Source organism: Eurypyga helias, unplaced genomic scaffold, assembly GCF_000690775.1.
Source record: "Eurypyga helias isolate BGI_N326 unplaced genomic scaffold, ASM69077v1 scaffold313, whole genome shotgun sequence".
Lineage (NCBI taxonomy): Eukaryota > Metazoa > Chordata > Aves > Eurypygiformes > Eurypygidae > Eurypyga > Eurypyga helias.
In genome coordinates, this window is record NW_010242886.1 from 47031 (window position 1) to 59379 (window position 12349).

The following is a 12349-nucleotide window of genomic DNA, read 5'->3' on the forward strand; positions in this document are numbered from 1 at the left end:
GTGCTCTTATTTTTATTGAGTTGGTATCCTTTTTAGTGCAGGGGTTTTTTAAACATCATAAAACAGTATAATAGCTGATGTTGGAAGGGACCTCTGAAGGTCATCTAGACCCACTCCTCTGCTCAAAGATATGAAAGCATATTAAAATGAAAACCAAATTACTTATGTACAAGTGCATTCTAATATTTCACTGGCATAAAAATAAATATATCAGAATATTATTCTTTTTAATCATCTATACTTTCACTCAGTAAAACCACAGCTAGTGAAACTACATACATAAGTGTAACTAGAGTTCTGCTGAAAATACAGTTCCAACTGTATATAGATCACTTTCTCAATGCTGTGATAAATAATTATTGTATTAACAAATATATACATACAGTATAAAAATATATACAGCACATTACTACACATATATATATAAGTATTCAGAGACAGGCTCCATGGATAATCACACTATGATCATTCCTTCAGCAAAATTGATATAAGATTTCTCTGACACTGAGTTTGGTTTTATATCATTGTCTTTTGAAAACTGAAGCAATTTTATTCAGTTATGAGTGTCCATTTTGTCTTAGTTTCTAATTTATGAAGAACTTGAATAACAAAGCTGCCAAGAATTTCAAAAAGCTATGTGCTGGGCTTTTCTTGATTATACATATATAGAAAACACAAATTACATCTCAGGGGAAGGAAATGATGATGGCTCTCTTATTAAAAAGTTTACATACTTAGACTTTGGCTGACATCTTCACATGCCAAGACATGGCTTCTTGCCCTGAGGTGAAATCATGCGGATCACTTTCACGGTTCTGTTGTTTTCCCCAAAGTTTTAACTCTGAATATGTCCAGGGGCCAGATGTGTGCTCAATTTGCACTTTTTTAATTCTGGAAGAACTGGCGAGAGGTTAATGTGCTGATCAAATTGCCACCCAAAAAGTAAAATATTCATTAACATCCATATTTTAAAGAAATATATGAAAAGTAAACTTTTAATACTAAATATAAAAGCTCGTGAGAAATTCAAATCCAAGAAAGAATTTATTTACAAAAAGCTTATTCAAAGCTAACCACAACTAGCCAGTTATTGAACATTTGTCCAAACTTCACAGTCTATAATTTATTCAAAAGAGGAATTATGTATGATAATGACTTAACAGAATACTGCAGAGGTCATGTCAATTCAGTTATTTGTCACCTAGCATAAAATACTTGTGACAGAACTGCTGTTCAGATGTTGCTGTTAATGCAATATACACACATCTGCTTGCACAAAATACGTTTTTTTCATCTCTTCATTAAGGAAGGAAGAGTCAAGAATAAACCTGAGAAAACAAGCCAATGAACTGTAGAAAGTCTTAAAAAGAAAAAAAGAAAGTGGGCAATTTCTCAATAAATGTAGATGGGAAAACAATTGTATCTAACCTGAGAAACCCTTTGCAAGTGATTGACTCCTTTGTCATTTAAAGGATTTGTGATATTTCATTGACAAATTTCCTGATTATGGAAAACTGAGGCCTGAACACATGTGAGGCATTAAGCTTTTCAGCTGTACAATAATCCCTCGTTATGTACTTGTATCATTTCCATTGCCATACAGTAAATTTGCAAAGACTAGAACATATCACATATGTTCTTTTCCCCCACACACATACTGCCAATGCTTCTAAATGGGTTTTTCCTGTTTCCAAACACTGAACATTAATATTCTAGTTTGATTTCAAATCCTTTCCTGAAAGTGTATTTTATCCTTCTGACTCTGCAGATACAGAGAATTATTCATATATTTTAGGACCCAAGACTTACAAGCAAATCAGCAAAATTATGTTTCTATTTTTGTTTCTACCTGCGCGAAGGCAACAGGAACGAGGCCAGTAAAAGCTGATAGCATTTTGTTCAGCTAAAAAATGCAAGTTTACTTACTTAGACATTGAATGCGTTAGCCCCTAAATTAACTGCATCTCTATATTTCTCTTTTTAGTGTCTTGTAATAGGAATTCACTTTGAATTATTGTACAGCTAATTACCTGGTTTTGCCACAGTTCTTGGTAGCGATCCTTCTATTAAAGACTACAGTCTCTTGACCCTGTCACCGGCTTTCAACAGCAAACCACCAGTATTTTCAGATGGGGAAATACTCTTTTTGTGCTTATTATAAGCAATGATAAAGATTATTGAATTTTTAAGCTCTATATGTTAACATCCTAAATAATTGCAAGATTATAGTTTTGAGGTTATATACATAGAAGAATTTTGTGAGTCTCCTTTTGGTACATGATTTATTATTGTTTTATCTTGTAAAATTAAATTTAATAGTTGGTTTCACAAGACATAAAGAGACACCTGGGCAAATTAGAGTTTAAATTGGACCCTTTGACAGTGTTTCACATGATTCATGCTAATATCAGTCTTTTGGGTTTTTTTCTAATGCATAGCAGGGTAAATATCAGTGTTCTTCTTTCAGCAGCCTTTACCCTTTAAGAGTTGTACTTCATTTAAAAGGCTAGAATGTGAGCTATTTTGGATTTTCTTTCTTTTTGCATAAGAAACGCAAAATGTATAAAATGCATTTTGTAGAAGGCTACACCAATGTGTTGCCCTAAATAAAAGGTGTTACAGACTAGAAATAGGACAGCACCTCATAATTATTTACTCTGACACTACATTTTTACAGAGAGGAAGCATGGTGAGGTCTTTAAATCTTCTGCCCTTTAACTGGCTTTGCTCTTGTTCTTATGTTTATCTTTTTCTCTTTTAAAATGGTGTTTTTGGAGGGAGAGAGAGAGAGAAGTGAGAAGCTGGAGGAGGTTTAAAAGCCAAACTCTTGAGAATTCTCTCTGGTCACACATTAATTATAGTTTCTTTTACCAGCTTTCAACCACCAAGCCATAAAGTCCAGGCCCATGTTTTATTTATGTGTCCAAGATACGGTGTTCAAAGTTACAAACAATAAACATGGCTGCAGTGTATTAATACAGAAGCAATTACAACACTCTACTGTGGTTTCTGTGCTATGTAAAAAAGTTTATAGGTCTAGAGTTTTTCTAAAAGTATCAATTTATCCAGACTGAAGCTGTTCCCAGTGGGTTAAAAGGGTCAGTTTGGGGAAATGAAAGAAGAAATTCTGATGAGTAGTTTTGCACATCACCTGCTCCCTGTTCATATCTGTCCTTCTTTTCTGCTACCCTCCCTCCCAAGGATACTCCTTCCCCACCCTGTAAAAAACAACCTCTCTTCAAGATCCCTTTACCTTTCTGTTGGTAAGGTCAAAGGGCACCAACGTGCTGCCATTACCCCCATTTCCCCTGCAGCCAGTTTCTCCCTGCCTCAGTGACCAGCAAGGGTACCGCTGAGACCAGGAGGACCAATGAGTGGCTGTGCCTGTTGTGCTGATGGGCAGCAGAGAGGTCCTGCACCCAGAGGACAGTGCTATCACCTGGGCATGGAGCTGAAAGCCCAGCCCAGGTAAAAGATGCCAGCAGTGCTGTGAGAAACGCCACCAGGACATCGAGGAGGCACCCATATAATGATTTCTTTGTTATCAGAATGTACAATCAGGATTAACACATGTTTTCAGGGAAAAAAATAATGTGAGGAGAAAACTTCACCTGCATTGCTAACTACATATTACGAATCACACATAAAGCCTTTATCAGGTAAATTCATACTTTCTGAGTTCTTCTGTGAAACTGTTGTTAATGTTTGGGATTGGTGTGGTATTCTAATTAAGGTTGCTATTTAACATTTGTGCTGCACCTGTGCCTAGAATTCAAGCAAACGGATATCCCTAACTTTGAGGCACTACTGTAAATTAATCTTCTTAAATAGATGTGCAAAATGTGCGATTAATGCTTCCTAATCCTAAATTTAATATTTTAGTGTATTTCTAGTTCTCCTGAATCTTGAAGGAGATGAAATTTCTTCAACTGACATAGACTGCAGTGCAAGCTCAGAGATTTCAGTGTCTGAGATCTCATTCTCTGCTAACATTATCTAGTACTTTATCAAATTCAGGAAGAACAGAGCAGTGATTTTATTTACATAGCCTAATTATTGTGGTTGTTCTGTTTGGCAGTTATTAGAGTGTTATTACTAAATTTATTGATACACCTGCTACTTACTGGCTTGGCTGTTATGGAGTAGGATTTCTGCTTACAGAAATCTAAATATGGTGTATATGTACATTATATCACTGCTACTACCCTCACTTTTATGACCAACTACAAAACAGTTTTCAGGTTAACCCGAAAGACTTGTGAAGAAGGGGAAAAAAAAAAATACAAAACATCCCACAATTATTTTTTCCAAATCTGTGCCTATAATTTTTGTATTTAGGAGTTCTGAAGACTTATATCAAACAAACTGGGAAGTCTCAATAAATCCCAGAATGGCTGAACCTCTTCTACCTGAGTTTGGAGAAAAACAAACTGAAGCTAAATTTGATGGCTGTTAAGCACTTTTTATCATGACATGTGGGTTTAGGAAAGCTGAAAATCACTTCTGATAATTCTACCAGGCAGACTAAAGTTTTCCTTTAAATACAGCACGTAGACTGTCAGAGGCTTGCCCGTGATCAGGGTGTGAACATTCAAATAAACAACAGAATGTTCATAGCAGGTAATATTCAGCAGTTCCAGTAGATCTTATTAGAAGTAGTTACTAGATTTGCATGATTTTTCTTCTTCATTTTCTTTTGTTTTGCTTTCTGTTTAATCCAAGAAGGGAAAATGTCATGACCTTGAATAGCTTCTAGGCATGTACCTCCCTCAGGGTTATATTGTTCCTACTTGCTTCAGTCCCATCACTGCCTTTGAAAATTGCCCACAGACACTGCAATTAGTTAGATCACCCACATAAAAGGACTAGGCTGGGGCCACAGGACCTTAAGGTACAAAGAGGTAGGTCCAAAGCAGAGCACTATTCCTGCATGAGAATCCACCAAATGAGCACTGAAACCCACCAGGCATACATTCACCCATGTTTAAAGCCTTGACCCAACATTTTGGGTAAGTAAACTGTTATTTTTGCAGGAACTATCTTTTTAATTAAAATAAAACTTTTCCTCACAACATCTGCTTCCAAGGAATGTCCTTAGTTCAGTGCTATGTCACCATTTAATATAATACAGCTGTTTTTTCATGAGATTCGTTTCATGTACCAACGTGAATGCTTTGGTTCAGATGATGTGTGGTTTTGGAAGCCAATACTGTGCAGATGCACATATTTGCTACTTTTTCTTTTTTGTTTTGTTTTTTTCAGGTAATATCAAAATTATCAAACAAGTCTACGCTATCTCAGGTATGTTAGCCACATTTTAAATATGGCAAGTTTGACTTTGAAACATGCACACAGTTATGGCCAGAGCAAAGCTAGTGGAACTCCAGCTGATGTTCATGGTTTCAGAACGAGACTTCAAATAGCACCCTCTATTCTGTCACTGTCCATTTTATGAGTAACAGCTTATGATCTTTTCTTCCAGGTGCTGCATTTGGATATCCTACTATAGCACCTGCATTTTAAATACATGGTTACCTGAGCCAAAGTTTTCAATGCGGTTAATGCGGATTCTCCGTACATTATAGGCTGAGTTGATGCCAGGTCTTGTACAATTTGATCATGATGACAGCCTTCAGATAACTGTTACGATTGACAAGACTGTTTATATAGACAGGTTTTTTACCTGTTTTAAATTCTTACCTTTTCATACATCTCAGATGGAAAGGACCTAGTTCATTAAATCTGTCAATGTATACTAAGAGAAGAGCATTCATTAAGTGGAAGTGTGCTGTAAAAAACTACTAGATTAGACCCATTCTGCAAAATATTTAGACAGATTTTAATAGGGCCTTAGAGTATTTGGATAAATTCCTCAAGTCTGCATTTTCACCCAGTCAATCTTACTTGGCCTGAACGTAGGAAATTTCACTATACAAACTCATCTGAGGTTTTCCCTCTGAAGTTAGCAGTACCTCAATCAAGCTTGATTAAGAGGAGTAGTCTGCTAAAAAAAATGCATAGGTATAGCAACATTGTCTGAAACCATGAAGTTGCATTTGGCTGTCCTCTTCACTGAGATGTGTGGAGTTTGTTAATTTGACCTGGAACCTGATTCTGCCTTAGTCCATTTACCTACTACCAATAAATATCAATAAATACAATGGGAATAGATGGAAGTATTTTTGAGTTATGATCTCCTGCTGAAATGAGCTCCACGTTAGCACATCTCAGCACTCATGACCAGTGTATTTTGTTACCATGAAACGATAACAAATAATGTATTACTTTCTTACAATGTGCTTTAATTACCAAAGTACAGACCCCAGACCTAAATTGCCTCTAAATTGGCTTGGTTCCAACATCAAGCATTCAAATTGCATTTTTTTAAAAACAGAAGTAGCTTTGCTTTTTCACAACCCAGTTCTGAAGCTGACACTGTCACACCATTGGTGCATTAATGGGACTTTGTATAAACTGAAAAGTCTGCCTAATATCCCCGCAGCGGTTTCAGTTACAACAACTAAAAAGGATGCAGAGAAAATTTGGCCTTGAGCTGAACTGGTGTAAATGTTATTTATACATTATAAATGGTTTCATATGTGGAATTATATGAATTACCAGCCACAGTTCTTTCCCTTGGTCCACCAGGAGTCTGAGAGTGTAACATTCAAAAGAAATAATGCCTCAGTAAAACAAGATTAATCTACTCAAGTGTACATACGGCACATGGCTTGTAAGACCTAGTCATGTAATCTTAGTAACAAAATATATTGCAGTGACTTCACTGGCTAAGTTGCTAGTAACGTTTTTTTATTTGCTTGTATTTTTTTCTCACATATGCTATCTCTAATGAGAAATGAAAGATGTGCTAGATCTGGGTTTCTTCCAGGGTGAATACCAGAAGAAATTGTATTTCTGCAATATCGGGCTTTGAATTTTATGCTAGTATGTATTACCTTCTATTTTAGACAGAGCTCAAGGGAAATGGAAATATAAAGAAGAGACTCCCTTCAATTGTGGAAGATGAGGACGAGGATGAGGAGGGAGAAGAAGAGAACAGTACCCTTTCACCAATCCACACAAGAAGCACAAATTGCTCTCAGCAGAAGAAGGCTGGAAGCAATAAAAGCCACCTAGGGAGAAATTTGAAGCAGTTGGCCTCAGGAACGGTGCCCTTTCATTCCCCCATCCGTGCTTGCAGTTCAAACCCCTCAAGAACAAAACATGAAACGGAGCTCCATTACTACTGCAGAAGGAAGGAGAAAAACCTTAAGTTACACCTTTCAGCACTGACCACCAGTTGTCCACCTGACCTGAGCCCAAGGTAATAGTTATGAAGAGTAATTTTCTTCTCTATCATATAACTCCTATCAAAAATATCATGAGTGAATGCTACATAACATTTTTGCTTTAATAGTTGATGCTTTTCTTCATCCCACAGAGAAGTCCTCTTACTGTAGGCGCTATTGCACACTATGCAGAATGTTATGACTTTAGGACTTTATTGCAATATAAAGTATTTCTACCAGTAAAAGAGAAAGTATTGAGCAATTACAAAACTGACTATTTGAATGGTCTGGCTTTATGGTATCATTTTGTCCATCTATAATAATATGCATTCCCACATTAGCACTGTGAAACATTCTGAATCCATCAGAGAGCAATATAGAAAGCAAACAGATGATACTACAGCATAGCTGTGCAAATACAGAAATTATTGGAGTAGAGCTCTACAATGAAAAAATATTGCCTAACAACATTAGAAAATATTTAGGTGATTTATATTTTAGGGGAAAAAAAAACCCTGATAATGCAAGTATCTAGAGAGTACCTAGGGGCTTACAAGAAAGCTGGAAAGGAACTTTTTAAAAGGGCAGGTAGTGACAGGACAAGGGGTAACGGGTTTAAATTGAAAATGGGTAGACTTAGATTAGATGTCAGGAAAAAATTGTTCCCAGAGAGGGTGGTGAGGCACTGGAACAGGTTGCCCAGAGAAGTTGTGGATGCCCCATCCCTGGAAGTGTTCAAGGCCAGGCTGGATGAGGCTTTGAGCAACCTGGTCTAGTGGAAGGTTTCCCTGCCCATGGCAGGGGGGTTGGAACTAGATGGTCTTTAAGGTTCCTTCCAGCCCAAACCATTCTATGCTTCTGTGATAAATATGGAGTTGAGAAAGTCAGTTTTGCTGTGGCTTTTAACATAAACAAGAATATTATCATATTATTAGTGATAATTTTAAATATTTTAACTCCTTACTTGTATGTTACTTGTAAGATAATTTACGTATCTTATTTCTAAATTGCTGCAAGGTAATAATTAACTATTAACCAAGAGTTTTGGGATCAGTTCTTTATGAAAATCATAATCACTTTTTCACATGCAAGGAGGTGCAGCAGTTGATCTTCCAGTTCAATTTTAGTTTCTATAATTTGAAGTATTTTATGCGTTCCAGAACTTCCTTTATTCACTAGATGCAACAGCCACAGCTTGACTGATATTTGTTTAGGTCTGTCAAGGCACCTGTCCCTAAGGATATAATCATAGAAAGAATATGGATAACTGTATGCAGATCTTTCGTCCTTATCATATATTCGATCAGTAGAGTTGCTTTTCAAATAGGAGCAGGATACAAACTAGGTTTTGTCAATACAGGGGAAAATAATGTGTGAAAAAACAGCCTATACACTAGCAAAATTGAAATGCATAGTGGATATTTTCTCATTTCTTTCCTAGATCTCATATGAATTTGGTTCAGGTCAGCTATGAGCAAAGGTCGTTATTATTTGCATAACAAGTGGTAATTCAGGGAAAAGGTACCCCTCATATTTTCTGACGACATGTAATCTTGTTCATTATTGTCCTGAATATACGCAGCCAGACATTGGCACAATGTTAAACAAGTATTGTTAAATATATTATTATTTCCTATTTCCATTCATAATTTTATAACTGCAGAATAATCCTGTTAATAGGCAGGAAAATTGGCCCAAAACATACGTGGTTTTCAGACTTTATTTTCCAGCCAGAACACTTTGATGTTATTTCCCTAAATGAGTTTATATTATTAGAACATTTAAACTGAGAAGTTAAAACCACTTTAAAAAGAGTCTTAAATTTTTCTTTGTAAGTGTTAAAGAGAAAATAAGACCTTAATTAAGATCCTCGGGTTTTATGCTGTTGGACAGCAGCATCAAGGGAAGGCAAAATTCTGGTTGAAATGTCCAGTCAGTGCAGTTGTCAGGTAAATAACTTCACTCTTTCAAGAAAATATACTTTGTCTGCTTAAGAACTTGTTCTACTGTGGATGTTACCCAGCATAAGACAACCAGAACTCTTCACTGGTGCTTCAGGTTCTTCTTTTGTACACCACAGTAAAGGCAGTAAAGCAGAAAGCCTGAGTAAAATATTTAAGTTGTTCTTGGTGCAAGGAATAGAAGCCAGCATCATAACTTTTAGTACAGAGTTATAGTCTTCCCAATGACTTTTTGGGTACTGCTTACAAAGTAGAAGAGCATCAAAAGGAAGAAATTGTGATGATAAAGGTAGTACTGGCAGGAGACATTTATGAATTTAAATCTCTTCAGGCCCACATGGATGAGTGCAGTCTAGCCCTGACCAACTTTATAGAAGAGGTAACATGTTAATCTTTTCTGACTTTTTGGCTTCTAGAAGTGGAAGTGTCTGTCTTCAGGAGAAAATTCAGGGCTGTACAATAACTAATTCAGAAAGGGGTGAGACCTCACTTGATTATGTTGTTCCACAGTCAGTTCCTTGTATATAAATAAGCATCTTGCCCGTTACATATTTCCCACGTAGAAGCCTGTCTTTTGGCTCTCCAGAACTAGCTAGTTTTGCTAGTAGGGTTTCTTTTTAGTCTGAATCTTTAAACACTTTAAAGACTATAAGCATTTATAAAATTCCAAGTCACGTCTGAGTAGGTTTTCCCCTGTGTGCTTTAAAGACAGTTAAAATGTTAGCATTTTATGTAATTAGAAAACTCTACAAATGGGATATAGGTGTTTAAAATTTACTTTTGAAGCAGTGAGGCCAGATGACATTAAACAGGTATTATAGCAAATTTCAAACAAAATAATCATTCGGGTTTTCAGCTGCAGATATCGGGATAGGCCAGAGAAGCTCAAGCTGCCTACTGTAAGAAATTCCGAACCTTGTGCCTGGACAAAACAGCAAATTGATGCTTCATGTCTGCCAATTGGCAGTTTTCTAAGTCTCTTTCACTGACTTTAAAACAGATGTCTTTATAGCACAATTTATTATAAATGAGAAAAAATATTCATAATTATATATTCTTAATAATGTGTATTGATTCCTCCACCTGATACCAGTTTTCTAATCTTTTATACAGCATGGGATTATTGTATAAATTGCGCTTTTTTATTTCTTGACACTGCAAATTGAAGGTAAACTGCAATGCATGAGTACAAATAACTGACAAAAATGTCTCTTCTAGTAGTTAGATCTAATACTGATGTAAGTTGTTGCTAATACAATACTAACATAACTGGCACATTGCAGGCTCGTCTACACATCTTCCCATACCCTGAATTTGAATAGCTATTTGCATGCCAACCACAATTTTGACTATGGTTTGCAAAGATGTTTTCATAAATATATTATGTTCAGGCTTAGGCTCTGCCTAAGTAAGCCAGATATAAGAGCCTGACTGTTATGTGCAGGGAGATTTAAACTTAACAAGAGGATAGTGAAGCATCTTTAGTTTGTGCAGAAAAAAGAATAGCAACAGATTACTTTAGATATCAAAAGCAGACTATATTCAATACAGATTTTGTTAGGACCTGGAATATACTGCAGAATTCATGAAAATTTTGAAACTTGAGTTAATTATGTTTGGCCTCACAGTCCTTCCTCTTAACAGTAAGTTTAATCTTTATTGACTCACAAGAAGTTATACCAATATAATAGTTTTTACTTTTCTCGAAATTTAATGTTGTGTTAAATTTACTACTGCTTAAAAATGTGCCCTTTAGGAGTAATTTTGATGGCACAATTATGAATGTGATGTTTATGAAATTGGTCCATCACTCCGTTTTTTCTCAACAGAATTGTTGATGGGATTGAAGATGGAAACCATAATGAGGAAAGCCAAACCTTTGACTTCAGCTCTGATCAGCTCAGGCAGGAATCGAGGTTATCTCCTACAATTGGAGGCAAGTTTTGCCTGGGAAAATTACTCTTTAGGGAAAACAATTTTCATAACTATTTTTTGTTCCCCTTTGTTTCTTTGATTTTCAGAAGTGGCATAAATGAATTTAATTATATCCATACTTTCAGCACCATTTCCTTACCACAGGTAGTCCTGTAGAAGAATGCAATGGGGTTCTGGAGGCCGTTTGTTGTCTTCTGGCTAACAGATAGTCATGATAAAATGGCTTGCAGAGAGTACTGTGTTTTCATGCATTATATTTTATCACCAGTAATGTAGGATCAGCCAGGAGCCTCATGCTCCCAAACCTTTGGGCATGGAAGGTACTCAACACAAGAACAGAGGACAATTCAACAGACAGAGGGGAGACCAGTGGACTAATGCTGAAGTGGCAATTAGTGCAGCTTTGACTCTTTCCAACATCTCTTCTTTTACAAGTAAACAATCCTCACATAGTTATGTGTATACCTTTTACATGGAGGCTGTTACAAGCCAACCAGAAAAATAAAAATTAAGTTCAATCATGATTTTTAAAAATGGTTGACTTGTCACATAGTTGGCACCAAGGTTATCATTTTCAGTCCTTTCAGGTTCAGAGAGCAGTACAAACTTTGTCACACTTTTCTTACTCATGATACACTGAACACCAAACACAAGATTTTATTTTCATTCAATCCAAGTACAAACTATGTTTAAATTTAAAGCACTGGATAAGTGCAAGAATAGCATTGCTGTTTCCAAGCTGTTATACTAATCTAATTTACATATATTTGAATTATTTTCAGAGGCTGAAATTGGTGCTGCTGTGCTTGTTATCAAAGCAGAAGAGACCAGACAACAGATCAGCAGGCTTAATAACGAGGTAAAGAGTTTGTGTTGGGGCTGGACTATATTAAAAATGATGCAAGGAATGCTGGAGAAAACTCGGAATATGGGAATATGACAAATGTGTGATAAATGAGTTTACAAAACTGGATGGGTTTCCTACCTACATTTAGGGCAGTTTGGGGTTTTTAACTCTCCCAGACTAATCCTCTGCATGAAAGCTATATGAATGTATGTGTCATATGTTAGAGCTAAAAACAAAGTGAGGTTAGCATAGATAGTGCATGTAACTTTCCTAGGATTTATCCTCTTCTGTATGTACTTCTATTTCCTCTCACTCTT

At 36.2% G+C, this 12349-nt stretch overlaps 1 protein-coding gene across 1 annotated transcript in view; it reads left to right on the forward strand.

Moving 5' to 3' along the window:
- KCNH8 (potassium voltage-gated channel, subfamily H (eag-related), member 8) overlaps positions 1 to 12349 on the forward strand; it is a gene marked incomplete at its 5' end in the record, with an annotated part of 69859 nt that overhangs the window by 45936 nt on the left and 11574 nt on the right. The window contains 4 exon segments of the mRNA XM_010149193.1: positions 5263 to 5301; positions 6969 to 7324; positions 11080 to 11186; positions 11968 to 12044. Coding sequence (XP_010147495.1) covers positions 5263 to 5301; positions 6969 to 7324; positions 11080 to 11186; positions 11968 to 12044 — 579 coding nt within the window.